Genomic DNA, 24,573 nt, shown 5'->3' on the forward strand with positions numbered 1-24,573 from the left:
TTACATATTCTGGATTCTGTAAATTATTGTGGAGTCTCCATCGCTGGAGATATTCAAGAACTGTTTGGATGCAATCCTGTGCCATGTGCTCTAGGATAACTGTTTCAGCGAGGAGGTTGGACCAGATGACCCACTGTGGTCCCTTCCAACCTCACCCATCCTGTGATTCCGTGATTGGAAATCTTCAATCCAAAACAATACAATGTAAGCACATGTCTGAGCATAAACATCAAGCAGAAAAATGCTGAGATCAAAAAACAATATTTGGCAGATGAAAATGTGTAAGAGAAGTAATGTTTGAATCCTACATTTAGACATTTCAGGGTATCTTTTGATGAACAATCTTATAAAAACGGTTTATTAAACCAATACTCTGAGCAATACTCAAAGTGCTCCAAATTCTTCACTCTGCTAATCTATGCCAAAATTGCTTTGCTTGTTAAAATAAAGGATGTCTGTGTGTCTAAGGGGAGAGTGTTGCAGGTGGAATGGGGTGGTCATGGGATGCTGGGCGTGACTTCACGTCTGTGCAGCTCACACATCTGAGGTGTGCTGTCTACTCGACCTTCTGGGCACTATGTGTGGACAGGAATGATGGTGGGTGCAGAAATTAGAGAAAAGATGATGCATTGCCACTGATGGTTTATACTCTTTATCTTCTGATTCTTACAGACTTCAGCGCTATAAAAATTGCATAGCAGTGAAATTATACTTTCTTTCTAAGAAAGTTAAGATGTTTAAGACTTTAGTTACAACTTTATTTGGGAATACGATTAAAGGTCTGATTTGTAGATGAGACCAGTAGCCAAGGCACATTTGCAGAGATTAGCAAATCCATCCTAAGTGCAGTTTACAAAGATTTCAAGCCCTTGCAAGAAAAGGCATCTCCCTTTATATCCCTCCCTTGGGAGTTTCCTGGCTGTTTTCTTGCACTGGTGTTCAGCAGATCTTACAGTAGGCAAGTTTGGGGGCTGAATTAACAAAAAACAGTTTTAGCTTTCTGCCCGTTGGTCTCTGTAGGTCAGCTTATGGGACAGTAAGGTAAATGCAGTGACAGCACAAAGAAAACACTGGGGACATGTAACTACAGCGGTAGTCCCTCTTTGTTCTTGGCTCTGCTGGGGCTGAATATGTCCCGTGCTATTCCACCCAGTTTGGAAAGGTGACTGAGGATTGTTTTTTGACCTGAGAAATTAATTTATTGTTAAAACTCATCTAAACAATGTTGTAATCATGCAGTTATTTTGGATGGTTCTGTAGCTGCTTGCCACAGCTGTTACCTTTCCATTTGCATTCTCTATCCCCTCCCAACTATGAAAGCTGAATCTTTAGAGGTTTGCCCCTCCTCAGGTGGAAGGGAGGCATCCATGCAAGCTAGGCTTTCTTTGTAAATATTGTGCATAAGAGGAGGAGGGGAAAAGAGTGATTCATTTGTTTTGATACACAGAGAGGAAATCCGTCAGTAAAACCCAATAGTAATAAAGACTAAAACTGTTTATATAAATACATTGAAGCTTCCAGAGATCTCTTCTCTGGCACAGGAAACGTCACGTGTTGCTGACTGTGCTGCCAGTTCTGTCCTGAAGTATTGGACTATCAATATGCCAGCTGTGCTTCTTATTTTGCAAAAGAAAAAATTAATAATTACCCAAGATACAGTTTTGTTTGCCTCAGTAAACCATTGCAACAGTTTTAGCATACTTAAAACGTTTACTTCTAGGGTGACAGTAGTTGTTCCTGTAAAATATATCCAGCATGTGATATATTGGGTTATATTTAAACCTCGTCAAAGAGGATTTAAGTTCTGAATTTTTTTTCCTGTAAATTAGGAATTAATTTTGCCTGTGGCCATTTCAACTCCAGTGTAAGTGTTCCTGTCTCATGATGCGTAAAGGCTACTACAGTCACGTGGCATTTTACAGGGTAAGACGCTTCTGTATAATTTCATTAAATGTTCTGTTTCCTGTTTGTATTTCCTTGTTCTCCTAATGTTCTTCGAGTGCTTGTGTTATTTATTAAAATAGAAAACTAAGTAAATTCAATGAAATCCATTGTGGGTTCTATGACATAAGTTTCATTGGTCCCCCTTACAGAACTGATTCATAAAGGAGTATCCAAAGTGTTTAGAGATCTTGGGGAACTGGTATTGTGGATAGACGTTTTAATTAAAAAACACTTATGCCCCTAACTTACAAAGTAGTAGGGGTGTGTAATTAAGCACTGTCTTTATTCTGTTTAAGGTAAATATATCAAGGTTGTATGTTACCTTAATTCTGCCATTTTCTAGCTTCATTTGATCCCGGTTGGGCAGCTCAGCCCCATGGAGGCACACTCTCACTCTCCACCAGTGGGATGGGGGAGAGAATCAGAAACATAAACACGAGAAAAGTCATGGGTTGAGATAAAAGCAGTTTAATAAGGAAAGCAAAAACTGTGCATGGAAGCAAACCAAGCAACAGAATTCATTCTCCGCTTCATTCACCACTTCCTATGGGCAGGCAGGTGTTCAGCCATCTCCGGGAAAGCAGGGCCCCATCACACATAATGATGACTTGGGAGGACAAATGCCATCACTCCAAAAACTCCTCTTTGTCCTCCTTCCCTCGTCTTTATATGCTGAGCGTTATCTCGTATGGCATGGGATATCTCTTGGGTCAGTTGGGGTCAGCTGTCCCAGCTCTGTCCCTTCTAGCTTTCAGATCACCAGCCTGCTTGCTGGTGGGGCATTGTGAGAAGCAGGAAAGGCCTTGGTGCTCTGCAAGCACAGCTCAGCAGTAACTAAAACAACCCTCTATTATTAATATTGTTTTCATCACAAATCCAAAACACAGCCCCATTACAGCTACTGTGAAGAAAATTAACCTCTGTCCTAGTCAATACCAGTACACTGAGTACCTTGAGCTAGTGTTTTGTGTGCAACATTTCTGTCCTTTGTATGTTTGGACAAAGGTAGCTACTGTAACTACCTATTTTGGCATGTTAATAAAATGGATAAGCAAAAAAAAGTGAAACTTGTCAGTATGTGAAGCCTGTAATTTAACTTTGATAGCATGGAAGCAAGTAAACTGTTTGAGGTCATCTGGATTGTGGCAGTTTTTTGTTAACTGTATTTATTTTGATACTATCTGGATTTTAGAAGGCCATGAGAAAAATTGGTTTAGGTTGATACAGCAGGTGACTGGTGATGAAAGCCTTTAAGAGAACACAAGTAGACTTCCATTACTGTTTTAGTGCCATGGGTGTTTTAGCTTTGTACCTGCAGTTGCATTCACTGTAAGTTCTTATATGTTGGGTTTTTTTTGCTTCAGATTCTGAACTCTGTTTTATATGTCCCAGTTTCAAGACTAAACATCACTGTTTAATTTGAAATGACAGATTTTTTTTTTTTTTTTTTTTTTGACTGAAGCTTTTTTTTCCTGTTTAACTGCAAGAGTGACTCTTGACTGGTCTATTGCCTTTTGGTTTAGACCAGTTCAGCTACTTTCTTTCTTCCTCCTAGCACGGGAAAATAGATCAAGACTCTTTACACATAAAAGTAGTTCTGAAACTGTAAAAAGAGCATTAGTGTCAAGCTCTTCCCTAGGGCTAGAATCTCCCTAGAGGAGATTATCCTATGCTACCTACTATTGCCAGTGTAGTATCTATGGATTCTCTTAACAAAGTAGTCCCTGTTGGCAAAAGTCTAAATTAAAATTTGCTTGCATAAGTGCTTTGGTGGTATAAAACGACTGTTCTTCCCAATTTGCACAGGTTTTCTGTAAAGTTTTTTTTATGTGGGCCTCAAAGAAGTAGTTGCTTTGCTCTTGATGGGGGGCAAAACACTTTTAAGCTGTTACACTCTTTTTTGTTGATTTTTCTTGGTAAGCTGAAACACTTATGGAGGGAAATACATGTAAACTTGGCATAGTGAAAAAAATCATAAGAGCTTAGAGAAGATGTCAATTCCATCTTTTTCACGTCTATTGAGGTAGAACTGATTATATGTAGACTATTCTGGAGTTTTGGAAAAGTGTTGCAGTTTTTAATGCTTAACTTCAGAAGTAAAATTTACTCAAACAGCTGGTGTACATAATTTGAGATTATTACTGCTGAATAAAAGCTGAGAAGGCCAGTTTTGACCAACAGGCTGCATGTTCACGAGTTCTAATTAATTTGGTTTTTTTTACTGTGCTGGTTCTGTATTGAAGAAGACCTCTACTTTGAAAGAAGCAGCGCCTGTGTGGTTTTTTTTCTGTGTTGCTACCACCAGGTTAGAAAATTGGAGGCTGTTGTCACTTAGCATGTTCTTACCCTGTTGCACTTACCTCCATGTAGCCTGCGACATAGAAACAAACAGCAGTAATACTTCTTGCCAGTAATGAAAACACGCGTTGTTCATGTTATTTTAGTTTGAAAGCACCAGGTTCTGGGAGCAGTAACTGATTTTAAGACAATTTTGGTAGAACTTTGCATTCTAAAAGTTCATGAAGATGCCTTGAGAGGCCTCCTAGAAACAGAGACTAGACAGGAGTAAGGAAATAAGGTAGGTATTTATGTGAAAGGCCTTCAAAGATACCCCGTGGGGAACCAGAGGCTACTGCCAAGATGGACCCCAAGATGGACAGCAGGTCACGAGTTCTTCACACTTTTATCACTTTGGTTCATTGGCATATCAGGGTTAATTCTCCAATTAAAGCTTCAGTTTAATGATGTAATTCCCCTCTGCTTGCCTCCCTTTAGAGGCCTTTTGGTTTATACTTTTTGGGCCTAGGACGGTCTGGGTATCCTTGAAGAGCAGGCCGGGAGAGGCTTTGTTATGTCTACCTAACATGAGAGAGCAGAAATTAACAGGCTACAAGAAACTTCAGAGTTACACACTAAGCAGTACAGAATTTGAAAAATATAGAAGTTAAAACCTAAGGCATCAATGATAGTCTGATAGATTTCTAAGTAGAGGAATTGTTGCTGGATGTAAGAGGAAGTAGTTGCAGTGCTTCTCTCTCCAGTCATCAGCTTTCTTGTGCTGGATGAGGAAAATTGTCATGAAATGGTAGTTTCAGTTGCTGGAAGTTTTTGCTTTAATGGTGTGGGACATGAACCTTGCTTGGTTCATTAAGACCTTTCATGCTTGTACAGTAATCCTTCTTCATGCATTTCTACTGCTTAAACATGTGGCTTTCAAAATCAAACCCAAAAGTTGTGGTTTGTCTTGGAACTCTGTATGGGCAAGTCTGTAAAACTGAAGTGAGTAGTAGTCACATGTTTTTCACAGCCCACCCAGAGCTGATCTCACCCTCTTGGGATCTTGGACAGCCTGGCAGTCCAAGTCCCCAGCAAATGGGATACTTCTGGTCCTGTCCATATAGGGCCTGGGTATGGCTGCTGGAGGCTTCCCAGTAGGGGTGCAATGGAAGCCATCTGCCTTGTGAGTAATGTTTTGCAAGACCCTTAAATCGCAGTGCTTAAAAGTGTCTTTGGTTGGTAAGTGTTGCTTGTGGGTATTCCTGACTATACTTGCAGCATTTGCAGCAAAATTGTTAAAACTGGGACTGTTTGATAAAGCCCTCTTTTGTAAGACACATTCCTGTTGAGATTAGATGGGACTGCACATGGTTCCACTGTACTCCTTTTGTTTTGTCTGAATGTTTCTGTAGCTGCTATGATTTGCACAGAAGTGTTCAGTTTGTGATAGTTACCATATGGTTAGGATGATTATGTCTTTCCAGGGTTTCAAGGTAAATTATATTCAGAATTTCATTTCAGTTTGTTTGTCCAGGAGCTCCTTGTTCATCCATGCAGGCTTTCTGGTGTTCACTATTTCCTGAACTTTGTAGGGATACATTGCTCTTGAGCCTGGAGGAGACAATCTTTGAGTATCATCCTGCTCTCTTGGGCTTCCCTCTTCCCTCTAGGGCTCTATCCCATGGCACTCTACCAAGGGGATCCTCGGAGAGACCAAAGTCTGCCCTCCTCTCATCCGAGGTAGGGAGCTTGCTGTGCACCCTCCTGGCTGCCCTGAGGATCTTGAATTCAAGATCAAGTATATTTTATACCTCTTTAATCATGCTGCTAAATGTCTTTTGGTAGTAATAGTAAAGTGGGTTCTGTTTTGTACTGCTGGTACCAGTTGTATTTTTACAGTTTTGAAGAGCTGCATCTTCTCTTAGTTCCTTAACATCACATGCTAGAAATCTGGAGACCATGCTGCTTCGTGATGTAGGTGTCTCCTATAATTTGGGGCCTGTGTGAAGATGAGGTTCCAGATCTGTCCCCTCATCTGATCTTTACAGTTTTATATGTCTGATGGTTGTTTTTCTTGACTGACCTATCATGGAATCAAACTAGAGCAACTTTAATGCAAATCATACTGTTAGAGGAAAGTGTCCTGACAAATGTCCTGTGGAGAAGTGTTGATTTCCCCCTCTCTTCCTCACATCTTTCTTGGGGTTGAAGTGGCTGTGAAGATCATGGCTTATAGTGGTTTAGTTTAAAAACTGAAAACCATGGTAGCTGGTAAACCTTGTTTTGCTCTTGTGCCAATACAAAAGTGATGCAGGTCCTTATTGAGAAATATTGGAAATACAGTGCTAGCTACAGTATTTCCAAAATGCACTTGCTGAAAGATGGGTGTTTGCTTTTTGGGTGGAGCATGCAGTCCACTTTTTACATGTTATGGGAATTGTTTATGCCTGGAAATTGTTCTTTTGGGGTAAATTATTCAGAAAACTGGGTCACCAGACAGCTACAAGCTATCTAAAAACATTGGTCATGTACAGATAAGAGACTTTAACAAATCCATTATTTGTGTGTAATGGGTACCAGAATGGTGCATGTTTCTTTCTTTGACCTTTCAGAATTTCAGTACCAGCTATAAAATACTCTGCTGCTATATAACACTTAGGGTGCTGTAACTTAAATTACTATAAGTGTGGATTAAACAGATAAAGACAAAATTTATTTTTCTCCTAGTCTTAGTAATACTGGGTGGGTAGAGGTTCATTGTTGATTTGGGGTTTTGTTGGTTGGTTGGTTGGTTTCTTTTTTATTTTTCCCCTTGATTCTGGCACGTGATACAGAAAACCTGCATCTGAATTTTGGCTGAATTTAAAAGCTGGATGCCTGTGGCAGTTAGTATGTGTGGTCTAGCATTTGTGCAGATGTTGTGGTAGCTCTTTAATGCAAATAATGCAGAGCAAAATAAGTTTTTATTTTTAAGTGTGTTACCTCAGATCCTTTCTCCAGTGTGCACTTCAAGATGACCTCATTTTAATCTTTTATAAATGTGACTATTTGTGACCAGATGGTGATAGTAATGACTAAAAAATAAGCTCCGTTCCACGATGAATGGCATTTATCAGCTGCTGCTTTTTGGCAGGGGTGGGAGGGAATGTGTTGTAAAAATATGCTGATTGGTAGTTTGCTTGTTCCACCTCTGTTAAAGCCAGTTCTGTGGGACGAGAAGTTGATTGGATGTTTCTCTGGTATGGAAAGTGAATTTTTTTGTCCTTCTTGTTACGTTTTAATGCTGCAGGAATTCCATTTCAAAATACGTAAACCAAAGCTTGTATTAAGTAAAGAGTAAATGCTTGAGAATCTTTTCCTCTTCCTTCAGGCTTGGAAAAGAGATGGAGTAAAGGCTTATTTTTACATTTGCTTTTAAAAATTTTATTTTTTTTAATGGAAAGTTTTGCAGATTTTGCCGAAATATTAATATTGTGCTCATTGATGTTATAAATACTTTAGAGAACAGAATTCAAGTGTTCTTTTTTAGAAGGTCAAGAAATTTGAAGTAGCATCTCTAAAGAAATTATATCACATAGCTGCTTTTCGTTTTTAAGACCTAACAATACCATCTAAATGGCTTTGTCTTGCATATTTAGGTAAAGATAAATATTTGAAAAGAATGAGTCTTTTTTCCCATAGATTTTAACATTTCTTGGATAATGTTAATTCAGTTAGCTCTACAGTATTTTAAAAGAGTTGGTAATACCCCTAGCAAATAACATTATAGGCCTATTACATCTAAATTAGTCTTTATTTTTCACAGTTGAAGACTTTATAATTTTGGTTAGCAAGGAGTAGTTTGTCAGATTATCTGTCTTGAGATATGTAGTGTGTGACTTGACTATTTATATAGATTTGCCACAGAGTTTTTCTTTGATGTGTGGTGTTGGTTTTTTTGTTTTCCTGCCTCAATCAAGAAGCAAGGCAGAGGTTTGGTGGGTTTTTTTCATACATGTCAGCCTGTTGGAAAGAGTGAGAAGTAACACACTTCTACTTCCAGAATGAGAATCTGGAGAGAAGCCCACCTTTTGCATTTGTTTTCTATGGTGCAGCATTGCTAAATAAAGCTTGTTGCTACTTTGCTGTAAATTGAACTGGAAGTAGTGAATTTTGTTAATATTCTTAGGTAATCATGTGTGTAACTATGAAGGTTTTCATGTACTTCAAAGAGTGAAAGGCTTTTGCTTAGTGCCAGAAATTTATCCAGAGGCTGTTTCTGTCATTTGGGGAGGAACATTTTGGGTCTCATTCTTCATATGGCAGTAGTCCTATTTATCTTCCTGGTCTCTGTTCTGTGAAGAGTTACAGCAGCTGTGGTTGCTTCTCTGCAGTTTGGAGGGTCTGAAGCTGGAGAGAAGAGGTACCTAGTCCTTCTGTCTTCCATGATTCAGTGTTTGTGGGGGGCAGAGTTCCTCATTGCTCATCAAAAATTAATGCTAAGTAGCTTCTTATTAAGAGAAAATGAGCAATAGACCAAATAATGCCATCTACATTTCCAAAGAGGACAACATTTCATTAGAAGAAAAAGAAATTAATTGGAGTTTTTAAAAAAGAGAGAAAAGCAGAACTAAGAGAGCGTAGACCTTAAACACTTTTTAAATGGCCATGAGGTGTCAGTGTACATTCAAGAAGAAACTTGGAGAGCAACACTTCCTTCTGAAAAAATAGTTGGTTGCCCTTATTTTCTATGGCCTGAAATAATCTCCAGGGGAGAAGGTTACAACAGCTGAGTCAAGGCTACAAAAATTTGTATCTGCATGACTTAAAGGTCACACTTTCATAGTTGTGTGGTGGTTTTTAAACAAGATGTGTAAGTTTATTTATGTATTTCTAGACTCTGGTTTAGTTTGCAAACCAGTTCATGAGTTCAGTGGTATTCTCTCTTCATTGCTCTACATTATGAGCATGCTGGTTGCACGAGGTGTTTTTTGGGGAAGAAGACACTCCACAGCTTGGTATGTAAGACATAAACAAATAGAACTATTCCTAACCATATTACTGACTTCTTGTTACTAAATGTTGAAGTGTTCCTAACATACATATTTTTTATAGAAACCTGGTATTAGTTTTTCATAATGCTTTTATAAAAGTTGCCTTTCCAAAAAGTGGTAGAAAACAATTGCATACAAGATGTCCTGTGGCCTCATTTTTGCCACAAAACTAGACCAAATACTTTCCCTTTTTATACCCACTTACTTACTGGATGGGGTTTGGTTATCTGTAGGTTCTAAGATACCTAATCCTAAAAGAGTTTTAGAGGCAAGGATGTATAGAAGTTAATTTTCTTAATATTTTGAATAAGTAATATGCAGCTCATGTGTATTGTGTATTTTGTATTGTGTTTTGATACAATCTTTCTGATTCTGTATGATAATATTCCTTTATAATGCAATTTGTTGGCTCTTAGGAATGCCAAAATTTACTTTACAAGTTCTCCTCTAGGTGTCGTCTTAATTGAATAAATCACTGATTGAAGCCAGTGTTAGGGAGATTTTGGAAGAAATGAAGCCCAAAATAATCCTGATTTAAAAAAAAAAAAAAAAAACCAACACAAAAAAACCTCCCAAACTCACAAGTTTTAATTCATGTATGGATAATTGTTTAAAAGTTGTAACTACCTTGTTTTGCTTGTATTTAATACATAAATTGCTCATGTGTTGATTCTGGATACATAATGGGTTTTGTCTGCTTTTTTTGAAGTCTGACCCCTAAAATTCTCTAGTATTTTCTTTATAAAGCCATGTGCTTTATAAATACTGTTTGTACTGTAGGGACAGTTTGATTAACACAATATGTGAAATTTCTATGTTACAAAATGTTTTTTTTTTTTAAGGAAATTTACTAGGAACAATTTTCATACTGAATCGTGAGAGGAGAAACTTGAATTCTTTGCATAACTTTGGTTTTGTGTAATTGGAAAGAATTTAAGGAGTAATATACTTGGTTGTAATAGTGTCCAAGTTGGGTAAACTTGAGGTGTCATTAAAACTGTTTTGAGATATTTTAAGGAATACAAGGAATGGAGTAGTTCTGATACATGGTTGATGGATGTGGGTCTGCAAAGCCATCTTATCACTGTCTGTTGCAGTGAGCAGTTTGAACGCTCCCACTGTTCTGTGTCAGTGCAGGCCCATGGGGAGCTGGCTCACACCAATTCACCAGCAAAAAAAAAGTAAATAGGGGCAGATGGGTCATAAAAGTTGCCTGTGCTGGCTCAGGACAGGGATGTGAATGTGCAAGGATCATGTGGGGAAGGGAGGAGTGAAGAGTCTGTCTGGTGACCAGCAGTTAAAATCAGTCGTACACTTTTTCAAATGTCACTTAAAAAAAAAAAAAAGGCAACCTACAAGCAGATTTCTAGGCTGGTAGAAATTTAATTAGCATTCTAAAGTAATGCTCTGTTACATTTTATAAAATTTCATTTGGTAATAGACTTTTTAAGCAAAGTGCTTTTTAATCTTCTAAATACAGGATTGAAAAATGGATAGGAAAAGTAACTAGGACTGAAGGTTGTGTACATGCTCTTACTCTGCAGTGATGTGTAAGAGCCCTTCTGAGAGCTGTTTCCCTGGTGGGTATTGTGGGGAGGACTTCTTGCAAGGTTTGAAGCAGGCAGAGAAGATTCTTGTCTGCAGCTGTGTTTCTCCTTGCTCAGTTTAGGAAAAGTCACATCTATTTTGGCAGCTGCAGAAGTTTTAGATGAGCTCTCTCGTCGTGTAGTAGTGCCTGTATGTGTGTGTGTGAATATGTGGGTTTTATCCAGCTGTGTTTTCTAGAGTGTTTCCAGTTGCCAGAAAGGAGCTTTTTCTTGGACATGAGGGAGGTGTAAGGGGTTCCTGAAAACTTCTAGGAAGTTTAGCTTTTCCCAAGCAGCAAATCCTGGTGCTTGAGGCGGCTATTGACACGCACTGTTTTAAAGATAATCAAAATAATTTGTGTACAGTGACGCTGATTGTTTACGTGCGGAAGAGAGACAAAAAATGTGGTAACCATAGCAACTGGGATTCATTTTGCTCACTTACATATAGTATTTTGAGTTCCTGGTATGTATGGAAACCAAAATTTCACATGTGAGCAAGCCAGCTGAACTGTGGCTTCTATGGTCACAGTCAATTCATATCTACCCAAAACTGAATTTAAAGTATTACACTAGTAGGAATGTTATATGCATAAATATTTATTTAAAAGTTTGTTTCAACTCTCATAACTCTCCTGCAAGGGAGAACTGATTTCAAAATTCTTTAAAAGAAAACTTTCAAATCTTCTAAAGAAAATTAATGTATTCAAGACCTTTCCCTCCCAAACTCCATCCTGGGAAAAAAGCCCTCAACACTAAAGTGTGCCCCTCTTTTCGCCTCCTCTTTCCCTGAAATAACACTCATCCCTGGGTGGAACAGGGAGGGGGAGACTGGGTTGTAGGCATATTGTACCATCACATGACTAATGAGTAGGAAAATCTGAACAGAAACTTTTAAAGGCCACAGTTTTAATGTTTTCTTTTGGAGCTATGAAATATTTCAGCCTCTGACTCCCTCAACTTTCTACTAGGAGAGTTTTAGTAATGACAAAAATATAGAATAGGTGTTTTGAAGGAGTAGATTTTGTAGTCTTTTTCTTCTTGACAAAATCAGAGCTTTGTTTTGAATAGCAGAGATTGTATAGTCCTCTTAGAAAATTAATGCTGCTATCACACTGTCATTCTGAATAGTTTCCTCTAGATAATGCATTTTAGTTCTTTTACTTATCAGGCTGACTGAATAGCAGACATACATTTGAAGCTGAGTAAACTTTCCTTCCCCAAGATGGATAGATTTGGAAGTGTTCTCTTCCTGATGCCCTTCTAATACAGGTAAAGCAGCCTGTACTGTATAGTTGCTCCTACTTAGGGTTTTATCTTTGTTCCTCAGTCCAAGCTGTGTTATTTCACCTTGTGGTCATTTAACCACTGGAAACCAGTGAGTGCTGTATAACACTTCTTTGGATGCATTGCTCTGCTCTGGTTCTTAGTTTTTCACAGGGTGTTCATTACTTCTCACTCTTAATTGGTTATATTCTTCTTTCTTCTGTGATTGGATTAGCATTTTGTTAGTATTTGCTGCTGAAATAACACAACTGTGAGTCCAAGCAAAACATGGACGAAGATAAAAGCCTGCTAATATTGCTGAAATGAGACAGATAACAGACTGTTTGCTGTACCAGCATTTCCAAGCTGATTTTTGCAAATAGAGCTAAAATCAAACTTAAATAAGCATAATTATCATTTGAAAGTCAGTGAGCTTTCTGACCTTGGCTAGCAGAGATAGATCCACTGAGCTTCTTGGGTTTTGTGCTTGGGGGGTGGGCAGTGAAAAAAAAAAAATCCCAACTCTTTCCTTTTTACTAATTCTGATAGCTGAATGGTTCTGTTGAAAGCGGGTCTGTCAGTCTTGTTTATTTTTTTGAATAGGCAACTGCTGTTTGTTACTTGAGAAAAGCAACTGGTTCTGGAAATGTTCTAAATTGATGTGAGTCATCAGTGAAGGATTTAAATAGTTGAATATGATGTTTGTTTCCTCCCTTCCATGGCTCAAAATTGTATGAATCATTTTTTTCAGTGTTTCCCAGATAATGGTCTGAGCGGAAGTGGTATGCCTTTCTGACTCAAGTTCCTAAATGCTGGTGGAGCACTCCCAACTACTGCTGGTTTTGGTCATTTGGGAATTCCATAGGAACTTCTGACAAATGTATAAAAGCAAACATTTTGTAACGATGGCAACTTACCCACGAGGATTGATGTGGTTGGTGACATAAAACTTTGAAACTCCTCTTCTGACTGGCATAACTGACTTGACTTTCCTGCCCAAAATGTGTTAAGTGCTATAGGATAAAAATTCAGTCATGAGAATCACTTTTCAAGTGTGTAGAATGTCTTGTAGAACACTAGAATTTGTGTTAGATTTTTATATAGCTGCCTGCTATTCTTATCTGCTAAAATGGAGGTGTTTTTAAAGAACCCGTATCTCCTCTGTAGTTTCATATGCTCTTAGCCAATTTCATGTTTCCTTGTTCTTTCTACATAATAACTTGGAGCATCAAAAATGAATGCATACTCCAGTGTTAACTGAAATGGTGCTGAAAAAATTTAGTTAGCTAATGAATTTTACAGGGGAAAGAGAAGGGGAAAAGGAAAAGAATGGGCACATCTGTGTTAAAGAACAGTATTAGGAGGACAACCTTGATGTGACCTGGAAAGGACTAACTGATTTGTCTGACATCCCAAGCTCATCAAACATGCTGCAGTGACGGCTTTAATATGTCATCAGTGTAGTGGAGATTGGGATTGAATCAGAGTGGTCACTCACTGTAGGCAGCAGAGCAACTCTCATTTCTAGAAATCTACCTGACTGCCATTTTCTTTTTCAGAAGCTCAGCAGCATGGCAGTCCAGCAGAGTTTTAATGAGGAAATGATAAACTTTTTGCCAGATTTCTTGGCTCCTGTAGGAACCTTCTTATTTTCAGTCACAACACCAGCACTGTCCAGTGCTGAATCTGCATTTTTCCTTGTGCTGCCTTTTCTTTATGGGGGTTTCCAGCCTTCCAGCTAAAGAACCAAGGTTAGAAAAAGCAAAGTAAGGATGAAGATTACTGGTTTATAGCCCGTCCAGCTAAATGAGCTTCTGTGGGGAAGCTGACTGGCCCTACAGACCAAATGTAATGCATTCCTAATCATCTGTTGGAGAAACAGCAGTTTGTTCAAAAACAAACCAGAAAAGCATACAAATCCAGGGAAGTTGGGACTTGTTCTTTTCCCATGTAGCAATGAAAGATCACACTCAGGTCTTTTTTTGAGTAAGCAGCTGCCAGGTGAGAATTGCTTCTTTTCCTTGGGATATGAACATAGAGGATTGGTTTCAGTGCATCAGAGAATGTCATACATTAGAAAATCCCAAGGAGTTTTTGGTATTCAAGAATGCAGTCTCTGAGAGGCTTGTGGTGCTCCTGTGTGTTATAGAGTCTGTCCTTGAATCCCAGACCATACACTATTCACAAACTCCTTAATTCCTACTGAAGAGGGAAGAGCAAACCTATTGTATGGTGAAAAATAAGGCAATGTTATGTTGACCTTCTGTGATGTAGGCTAGTTTTTTTGTAATGAATAATAAGTTTGATTCTTTTTTTCTCTGCGGGAACACTATTGCAGGAAGAAATTTTCAAAGAGGAAATATGTAAAATCAGCAGTTCCTCTGTTCATCTTGAGCGTGACTATAGATCAGTAGAAAAGTAGATCAAAGGAGATGTACTAATTCTTCTCAGTGTATGCGTGTGCCCACAGGCCCAAAGGGAATTCTCTTAGTTGTTTTACCAGTTGCCCTGATATAAGTTAGTAGGATCATATTTTAGTTAATTTATAGGAGTGAGTACACTATTGGTATAAACACTTTCAAAGCAAGGTGATAGATGATATAAAACTATGATTAGGAATTCTGCAGTCATTCTTTTGCTCCAGCCAAGCTACCTGTTTCTTCTCCTTGGGAAAATGTGTAGCATTGTTTCCTGAAGCATCAGGCTGTCAGTGCCAGCTGTGACAGTGGGTTGGTCTTCCAGTGTGTCTGGGTTGCTATTTTTCCCCTGCTCTTGTTGATGTTGCTGTCCAGCCTCACCTCCCAGCAACTGGCTGGGTGTGCTGGGAGAGGATGGTTGACATGTGAAAGAGCAAACAGGGACTGCTGAGACTGAGCCTTTGATTTTTGTTTTGTTTTCGTCAACTCTGCTTTTAGGGCTGGTGTGCACAGCTGAAATTGCTGCCCTCAGTAATTATTCCTGGAAGAACACTGTGGTTATTATTACAACTGCTGCCATTTTCAGTGCCAAAAACCAAAATTGGCTGTGGACATGATCTGAGCTGGAAGGAGCTAAGGAGGCCAGAAGAATTGCTCCTATCAGTGTCTTTTCTGCCTTTCCTCTGCCGACAGGTGGAAATACTTTTAACAAACCTGTGGGCCTTGCTTTTTGTGTTATGAAAACATTTTTAAAAGCTGTCATGCTTGCAGAAGCCTTAAGTGTACAGCTAATAATTTTGTGTTGTGTGGGTTTAACAAATGCTGAAGTGTTTTGCCTTCTTTTCTCTTTGACTAAACTGATATTTTAAGATAATATCAACTCCATTTTCCAACAGAAGTCATCTTCTCTCAGTTACCTTCTCCCAAAAAGAAAAATTGCTTAAGAAACAACCTGTCTTCTGTCCCAAATCCACACCACCGTACCTAAAGTAGTTTGTCAACATCTTTCTTTGTCTTCATGGATGCAAACTTACCTTAGCTATTCATAACAATATATGTGGACAGGTGCATCTTTTTGTGGTCTCTCTTCCCTGAAACAGGAGTTGTTTTGACTTCTAGTCAATTTTACAGGACTGACAATACACCATCAGACTTGTATGGTTGTTACTTAGAAAAGCTGTTGGGTGTAATAGCTGCCTTCTGTTTCTCGAAAGACAGAGAGGTGGCTGCTGTTGGGTGCAGCTGATAAATCTGAGCACACACTTTTCTACAAAGTACCTTGAGACTGTGAAATCAGACAGACTGGAGGACTTCTTTTATGTACTGTTTGTTAATGTAAGAATGAATTGTTGATTTTGATTACAGGGTTGGACATTGAAAATGCACAAGATACCTCCTCCTGCCAGTGAATTTAAATCTGGGCTGAAAGGGAAGTGCGCTGGGGGATACCCTAGCTAGGAAACAGTGTTGGATGATGCAGGACCCTAATATTTTTACTTTCTTTTAAGAGAAATAGGATTTGCATTTGCTTTTCTGGTTTTTGGCCTGTGCACAGTTTGATTGCTAGACTCTGTATTTTGGACATCAGAGATAATTTTTTAAGGTATTTATTTATCTTGTACTAGATGGTCCTTCAGCCAAGAGTTTGTCTGCAGGTGTATTGTTCAAACATACAAAATAGAAGTCAAATAAAAAATTGCTTAGTAGACTTTTAACATTTTTAAGGTGTTTTATTGCTCTTTCATCTGATGATATTTCTAAAATATTTTTTAAATGTTACAGTTTGTTTAAGTATACAACTGAAGTTTATGTCTGAATCACAGACATTTTTTATTATTAATTTTTCTTACTCTCTTCCAATTGAGAAAAGTTAGAATGAATGCTGGATTATTTTTCTTCTTTGTATTTGTGTCTCAGTTTTTGCTGAAATGGCTATTCAGATACTGGATTTTATTAATTCCAAAGTCTTCAAAGATAATATGTGACTGCATGAAATACTTCTCTAGATTAACAGAAGCTATGTAATTGCATGAGAAAAAGTGGGAGTTGCTGATGGTATCCTGAGGTGCAAGCAGAGCTATTTTGCTTGTCCTTAGAAGCAGAAATGTGGAGTCCGGGGGTTAAAACTATTCTGCAAATGCAGATGCTCTGGAATAAAAACTGGGAAGAAAGGTAGTAATTCCTTGCTTTAGACTGTTGTCTTTCGTGACTCCACCTCATTCCCGCAGGAGCAGGGAGGAAATAGCAGAGGAGTTCAGATGAGTGACTCATGAGAAGTATTCTAGAAGTATTGTAACTTATATTCGTGGTGATGTTGAACACTCATCTGTCTATATGCAATAAAACCAGCTTATACTGGGGCATGCCTCTTTACTTAGAGCTGTACCTATTATAAGCAATCTTTGTCTTCTGAAGAAATACAGAGATTAGGTATTTGCCTGGCAGAGTTGATACATGACTTACTTGGTTCTAAATTTTTTCTTTTTTACTGGAACCTGACAGAAGAATTTTCTTCCTTTCCTAGATCCTTTTAATCATACAAAATACTACATGAAACCAGTGGATTAACCTCAGCCCAGAAAAGACTTGGTAAATGCCAACTGGCAAGGGAGAAATCTTTATTTGGTCAGCTTTGATACTGAATGTCCTTCAGTGAGGTTTTTGGTGTCATCAGCAGTGCTGCTACAGTCTTCTGCTCATTTGTTCCTAGAGAGGAGGGCAGATCTATAGAAAAGGTTGCTATTTTTAGCTGATTCAGAGTTCATGTTTTTTCTGTCTGGTGTAGATGGCTGACATCTGTGTTATAACCTGCAGTTGCATTCTTGTAATATATTCTCTTTATATGCACCCAAGAAGGACTCATGAAACTTGATTTACTTAAAGACAAGTGTAGTTTGAAAATTACAACACTTTTTTTTTTTTTGCTTACAGCTATCATGTGAACACAAAAGCTTTTATTTTTGCAAAAATACATATCATCATTGCACTCCTTAGAATTTGAGAGTTAAGTGTGGAGATCTTACTTTGCTAAGAGATCTTGTGGAGGCTATCAGATCACCACTCAAGCCCCTGTAGACATGGCATTCTTCCTTTAAGTTAGGCCATTTTTGAGTCTTCTTCCTACTGCTCATTTCATAAGCTTTTTTATTGGAAATAGATGACATTTGGAGAAAATGGATGGTGATGACCTGCTGTTTTCAGTTATTTTGAGTTTTATTAATACAAACTGTTTGAGATGCAATGTTCTTTATACCTTCACGAAGTTCTATTATGATTCCTAAATTAGTTTGAGGAACAGAAGCTTAAATTAATCATCGTGAATTTACTCTGCTTTCATTCTCTGTTACTATTAACTCTTCTCCTACACAGAAAGTTGTTAGTCTATATAAGCTGCTGAAAAATTGAAACCTTAGTTTGGTTTCTCACAGTAGCATTCTGAACAGCTTTTGAATTTTAGAACACCTGTTAGGTAGCATTAGAAACTGCATTTTGCACACCAGAAGATACTTTGGATGGTTTTTTGAAGTTGAAAGAAGAGGTGATTGGAGATGGTGTTTGCACTGAGGTGAAAGCACAGCTTTTGGTTGAAGGGGATGGGAGGGGGAAATGCTAGTTCATTGTGAGCAAAATTTGAATATCTAGAACTGGGTTTTCCTTTGATTATGGAAGCAATTGTGCACACACAGCCCTATCGTGAATAGGGTGTTTTTGCTTACTTAAATGGTTTAGATTGCTATCAAAATCAATATAATATTGACTCAGTTGTGTTGGTTCTCTTTCTTATGCAAACTGTGACATACTGGCTTACTCTCTGTAGTAATGTCACAATTCAAAAATGTGCAATGTTAAGCGAGATGTAATATGTTAACTTGCTTTTGGAAATAGTTTATATTAATTGTATTCTAATTATATCTAAGATCACTAGAATAATTATCAGAGTAAATTCAAATGTTCTGAATTTTCACAGTTAACTGAGTGTGAAGACATGTACTTTTTTAAGGTAACTTGAATTTCTAGCTGACTTTGGAGCATTAATTGCAAAGGTAAAAAATGGACCACGTTCAGATAATTTGAAGTAAGCTAGGCATTATCTCTATCTAGCAATGTGTCCAGTTGGTAATTCCAAAGAAAGCATATGGAACCCTTGGCATTTGCTTACTGTATAAATGTACTGACTCTTGAGAAGTGTTCATTTACACTGAACATATGGGCTTAGCTGGAAAACCATTATCTAGCAAGTGTGTGTGTATCAATATGAAACTCGAGTATGCATTTTGTCAGTATTTTGCTTTTACACATAAAATCTGATTTTTAATTTTTTAAAAAATATGTGTTTAGTTATGCAAATAAGCTACAGTGTCTGTTCCTTAGGGCATTTTTCACAAATAGAAAGCAAGCTATTTTCTATGTTGTGGTTGTGTTCCATAGCAGACAGTAGGGTGTTGCAGTAGCTGAGCTTTGAGGATGTCCATGGTTTATTAGAACTAGTTCTGCTGTGGCCAAGAAGAACACGAGTTGTCATATGTACTTGTGTGAATCTGTGTTATTGCTTTTTAATAAATGGCTGAAATGCTAGAAGAAAGCTCTGTGGTGTAAAAATCATTGCTTTTTTGTAATTAAGACCAAAAGTATGACATTTCAAAACAACTCGACTCTGTGTAATGAACAGAATATATTTATGAAGGTATCTGTTAGCCTTGAGAAACTTTAATCTGAAAATTCCTGATAAATCAGCATCTGGTGCTATATTCTGCCAGGCCAGGACTCCTGAGGTCAGGGAGCCCTTGGCCAAGGTACTCTTTTGCACTTAGAAAACTTTTGCCTGCATGAAGTGTCAGGGGGAAAGGGAGGTGTTTAAGCAATTTACTATGTTGCAATGAAGCTACTGTAGACATTTTTGCTAAAGAATTCGTGTGAGCTTTTCCTGCCTGTGGCCCCCAAAGGTGGGAATTCAATATGTCTATTTATATGCAAACCATTTACACACCATTTAAACCTGTCTTTCTCTCTGCCCGGGTTCCTATGTGAAACCTGAGTGCAAATACTTTATTGAAGAACTATAAACTTGCTCACCATTGACCAATTCTGCTCTTAACAGCCACTGAAGGGCATCCGAATTGCCTTCATGCTGCACAGCAGGAGCAAAAACCCCTCCCTCTGTTCCTGTAACACTGAAGCTTATCCAGCAACTTTTGACAGAAGCCATTTACATAATACACCCACGAGCCAGCACCATTTAGGCAGATTCAAGCTGAAGTATTTATTCAGCAAGTTTTAGGGCTTCATATTATACTTTATTATTATGGTATATTTTAATAATACTATATTTAAATTATACTTGATGTAATTTTTTTCGAGCTGAGGTTATGTTTGTTTGTACCAATTGCAAAAAGCCAATGGGTTTGGTTTAATAGCTGGTTTTTTAATAGTCAGCCTATTGCTTTAAGATTTTACTTTTCATTTAATTTTCAGAGGATTTTTGTGGGTCATTTGTTGTCTTCAATGAGTTAAGTGTTTTGCTACTCTGACCAGTGCCATATGAAAGCAGTTAGAGTGCTGGAATTGTTTACTGCCGAAAGTGTGGTTAGTCAGCAGAACCAGTACACCACATTTCTTTGCGGCTTTTAGTGGAAAATATTAAACAGGCGTTCTTTCTTCAGTTATAGAATTTTTACGTTTTCAGCTGCGTTAGTCACTGAACTAGCGCAGACTGCAAAGACTGCCCCCAAAAAAAGAAAAAGGCGGGTTTTTTTTGGTGCCAGAGGAAGTTACCCCGGGAGCGGTGGCTGGGTGCTCTGGTAAGTGTGACATGTGAGCATTACTAGGCATTTCACCCTGCCAGGCTGCAGTCGCTGCTCGCCAGGCTGCTGCTCAGGGGGAGCGCTGCCGTGGCAGTGGTTTGTGCGCCGCTCCTGCCGACTCGGACAGCCAAGCTGGTTTTTGAGCTTTACAAGGCTATCTGCTGATTGTATAATTTAATTTGTCAAGAAAAAAACCTGATAAGCAGAAGCTCTAACTGAAGAGGAGAATCAGGTTGGCGCAGTGACAGATGTTCGGATAAAGAAGTTGGCTCAGAGAAGATGTACAGAGTCTGATTTTTTTTTCCTTTTTTTTCCTCCCCCTCAATCTGAATGAAGACTATCATGGGAACTGCATTCACATGGTGATCAAAAGAAACACTTCGAGTGATGAACTGCTTTTGCAGAAGTCGTCTAAGGCAGTAATTTGAGCTTTTGTGTGCAGTAGCTAGCTTGTTTTTCTGAAGCATTCCTCCTCAACAGTATTTCTGCCTTACGTGCATTCCCTGATGGAGAAGCCACAGCTACTGCCTGGTGAAGGAAAAATGAACGCTCCGCATTGCTCGTGTCCCTGACAGAGTAACACCGTCTGCGTTGCTGTCGTTTGGGGAGGCTGGATTCAGCCGGCAATATTATTCAAGGAGTTCATTGTCCCTGTGGTCTGACTCATCGCATGTAAATGTGCTGCAGCCGTGCTGCACGTTGCAGCTATTTTCTTGCATGGGAAAGAATTATTTTCCTCTGAACAGGTCCTGAATAACTGCTGGAACCAAGATGTGTTTTTCTCTCTGGACTGCTTTTGACATTGAGAAAGGAAGCTGTAGAATGGCAGGATGATCGGGAGGCGCGTTTATTTTCAGTCACCAGAAAGCCTGTGAGGGTTGATTTAAACTGACCTTGCAAGAGTGGGAATAGCTGCGGCCGTCTCTCTCGGGGCAATTGTTCCTTGTTCCGTCCTCTGCAGGACGGAGTCGTGTCTTCTGCAACAATGATTTCACTGTGGGGGTAGGAGGACGCTGTGGAAGTTGTGACATTAACAAAGACAAACTTGCTCGTGAAAGGACAGCTGTGTGCGACAGTGAGTGCTGTTCGAATGGAATTGGATCTTGGCGTATTTCTATCAACTGTTCCACAGTTTTATTATTTCGGTTTCGATGCTTAGGGAGTTTTTACTTTATAAAGAACAACTTTTTTTCAGGAGTGTCTTGAACATCTTTTGGTGTTTAAGTGTGAAAAATGAAATGTGAGGGGGGATTGGAATGTCCCTTTCTAGATGCTAACACACCAGCAGTAGCACTCACAAGTTTGTGAGGGCATGTGAAACAGGTGAAAGTATTTCCTCTATGGTCCCTGTTGCGATACCTGCAGTCTGCTTCCAAAAATACCGTTGCTGGCGTTTTTTTGTTTGCTTTTGCTTCCACAAACGAATCGGATGAGTCGAGTCTGTATTGTTGTTTTGGAGGAGGAGGAAGATGATTCTCCCACGTTTATTTCCAGTTTGCCTCAGGAAAATGTATCTGTACATCCATCGCCCTCTGGAAATGTGCTGGTAAGGCATGTTATTTGTTGGCATATTTCCTGCTTATAATGCTGTCTGAAATGCCATTAGCTATATTCCTAAGATTAGGGTGAACATGTACAATGTTAAAACAAGACAAGATGATAAAATCTGTGTGTAATAAAGATGGAAAAAGCTGAAACTTAGTGGTAGAATTTTTGCTTGCAAGGGTCCATTCTTTTTCATGTAACCTTATTTATGGTGCAGCAAGAACAAGTCTTGGTTCTTGTGTAATAGGAGTGGGGTTTTAGAAGGCTTAGGGAAATGTGTTTGAAGTAAATGGGTTTTCCCTGCTCCACTTCTCACTCTTCAATGGTACATTTATGCAGTGCCACTTTAGAAGCTGATGTGATCATTGTATTATAATAATATGCTGTGTTTATTTTGAGAACTGATAGAGTATATAGTTATATCAAACGAGCAATTCTAAGCTAAAATAAAAATTAACATAAGTCACAATCTTGGTATAACTGTTGGATTCAAACTAGCACTTTCAGGAAATGATCAACACTGGGGACTGTGCTTTTATTGCTTTAAATTATTTTATTTTGTCAAGTGACTGACTTAATCTTGCTACCATACCTCAGCAGCTTTTCTTACTTACTAAGAAATCCTGCTATATTTAGTAATAGATGTGTGTGAGTGTGAATTTGTTACCATACTTATCTGATGCACTTTGCTTTCCCACTCTGTCTAAACAGGTGAAAGACTTCCAGTAACTTGAGTCACTTGCTAATGTAAAAAGGGATTGTTTGCTTATACGGTATAGAATTTGCAGCATGTAATGACAGCCCTAATTTTATTATAAGGCGTTCTCTTTTCAGCTGTTATAAGCTTGTCTTAAGCTTGTCTTCTCAGCTCCTTTTTTTTTTTTCTTTCATATATATATATTTCATTGATTTAGAGGATGTCTGTGTGTTTGAGGTTTTTAAAACCTGCAATTTTTAAAACCTGCAAATACTGGTGCTCGTTTCTTTGTTTTACTGCCTGGAATGGGGTTTTTTTGTCATTACCTTGTGTTTCTGTTATGTATCGAAAAAACTGTATGTGTATCACTAAAACCTAATATGGGGTTTTATTTTAAGATGTGTTTTTCTTTCATTTCAGCCACCATTGGTTCAAGCTATATTTAATGGAGATCCTGATGAAGTTCGAGCACTAATATTTAAGAAAGAAGATGTTAATTTTCAGGTAAAATCAAATATCATTGGCTTTGAATGCATTTTAATTTTTAATGTATTTTAATTTTATTTGTTATATCTTTCTGCTGTACTAATCTCTTTAAAACTTTGCTAATTCTTGAGCTGTACATTTTATATACTAGGCCAAGTAAAGCCTATACATACACTTAATACTGGGAATCACGTGTATAGCTTTGCAGATTTGTGTGAATAGTAAAGACCTAATTTTATATTCCTTGTAACTGTTAGTTCTGCAGTGCTTGGGTAACTGCAAAGTTTCTTTATACAGTTACATCAGACTAATTTACAGAAAGCTAGACTGGTTGAGTGTGATGCTATGTAGACTTGAATTCTTTTTAAATTGAATATAGCATATAGTATACATTAGACAGTTATAAGAACATAGTCTGGGGTTTCAGTAGGTACATTTAACAGTGGATTTTAAAAAGGGAAGCCTAATGATTATATTAGTAAGAATGAGGAATTGGGTTTATATTTTTGTGGTGCTTCACACTCAGGCACTGCAGACATAAAAATTATACTGAAATGATACTAAGTTTGTTCCACTGTGTGAAATTCAAGATTTGAACAGCATGCAATTACTGTATTTCTGTTAAAATTCTAATATGCGTGTTTGACACTATGAAAGGTAATACAGCATAAACGCTTTACATGGATTAGAAATTGCTTTGATTATTACAGCAGACTGACACAAACCATTTAGGGCTTATGCTACAGGAATATACATATATAGCTGTTTCTCCTCCAAATCATCAGAACAAGAGTGATGCTAAAAGGCAAAGGCTAAGATCTAGTTGCTACCTAGGGGCCCATTTAAGACCATGGTAAGTGTTTACACTTTCTTCTGGGGAGATGTAGGCCAAAGGCAAATATTTAGTTTGGTATGTCTCTTTTGACATTTAAAAGCATGCTTCAGAATTTACAGCTGAGAAATGTCAGCTGAAAAGTCCCAGTATAAGGAAGCTGTCCTATTGTCTTGAAGGGCTTGAGAAGGACCCTATATAAACAAACTTTCTGTCAAATCTGAAGCTTTGTTTGATAAGGTTGGACTTTTTTTCCTCTTTCAGGAGTTTTGTGTGTCCTTAAGAAAGATTGTATGATTAATTTTACCAAAAGACTTAATATTCTGTTTAGTTATGAGAGCATTAGTTTTGTATCCTTCCAGTGTCTGCATCTATATGCTCTGGTCACATGGCCATTTTTATTTTTAAAAGATGATTAGTTTGTATTGTTACTTTGTGTTCATTCATGTGTTAAAGTCAGGTTTAGCATTCATAGCTATAGGACCTTGTAAACAAAGTTAGGTTTACTCTCTGCCTTTTTTTATCATCTATTACCAAAGCCTCTGCTATATTTCGGTATGTATGTGGGAGTGGTTTGGAATTGGGTTTTGTTCTTTCTCAAGTTTTGTCAAACACTTGCAAATAAATAGGAAGACAGGAAGTCAACTGATGTGCTTAAATAGGAAAGCTTGTAATTACTTGCTGTCTTT

At 38.1% G+C, this 24,573-nt stretch overlaps 1 protein-coding gene across 4 annotated transcripts in view; it reads left to right on the forward strand.

Moving 5' to 3' along the window:
• Window positions 1–24,573, forward strand: part of ANKRD28 (ankyrin repeat domain 28) — a 118,992-nt gene that overhangs the window by 22,257 nt on the left and 72,162 nt on the right. Inside the window, exons 2-3 of one of the 4 annotated variants that reach the window (XM_039549059.1) lie at window positions 1,830–1,923; window positions 22,987–23,070. In XM_039549059.1, coding sequence (XP_039404993.1) covers window positions 1,882–1,923; window positions 22,987–23,070 — 126 coding nt within the window. In that variant the 5' untranslated portion in view covers window positions 1,830–1,881. Of the gene's footprint in view, window positions 1–1,829; window positions 1,924–20,322; window positions 21,871–22,986; window positions 23,071–24,573 lie in introns of those variants that run through there. The other 3 variants (XR_002045312.3, XM_010398983.4, XM_039549060.1) reach the window with 3 other exon arrangements.

The sequence above is a fragment of the Corvus cornix genome, chromosome 2, assembly GCF_000738735.6.
Source record: "Corvus cornix cornix isolate S_Up_H32 chromosome 2, ASM73873v5, whole genome shotgun sequence".
NCBI classification, from domain to species: Eukaryota; Metazoa; Chordata; class Aves; order Passeriformes; family Corvidae; genus Corvus; species Corvus cornix.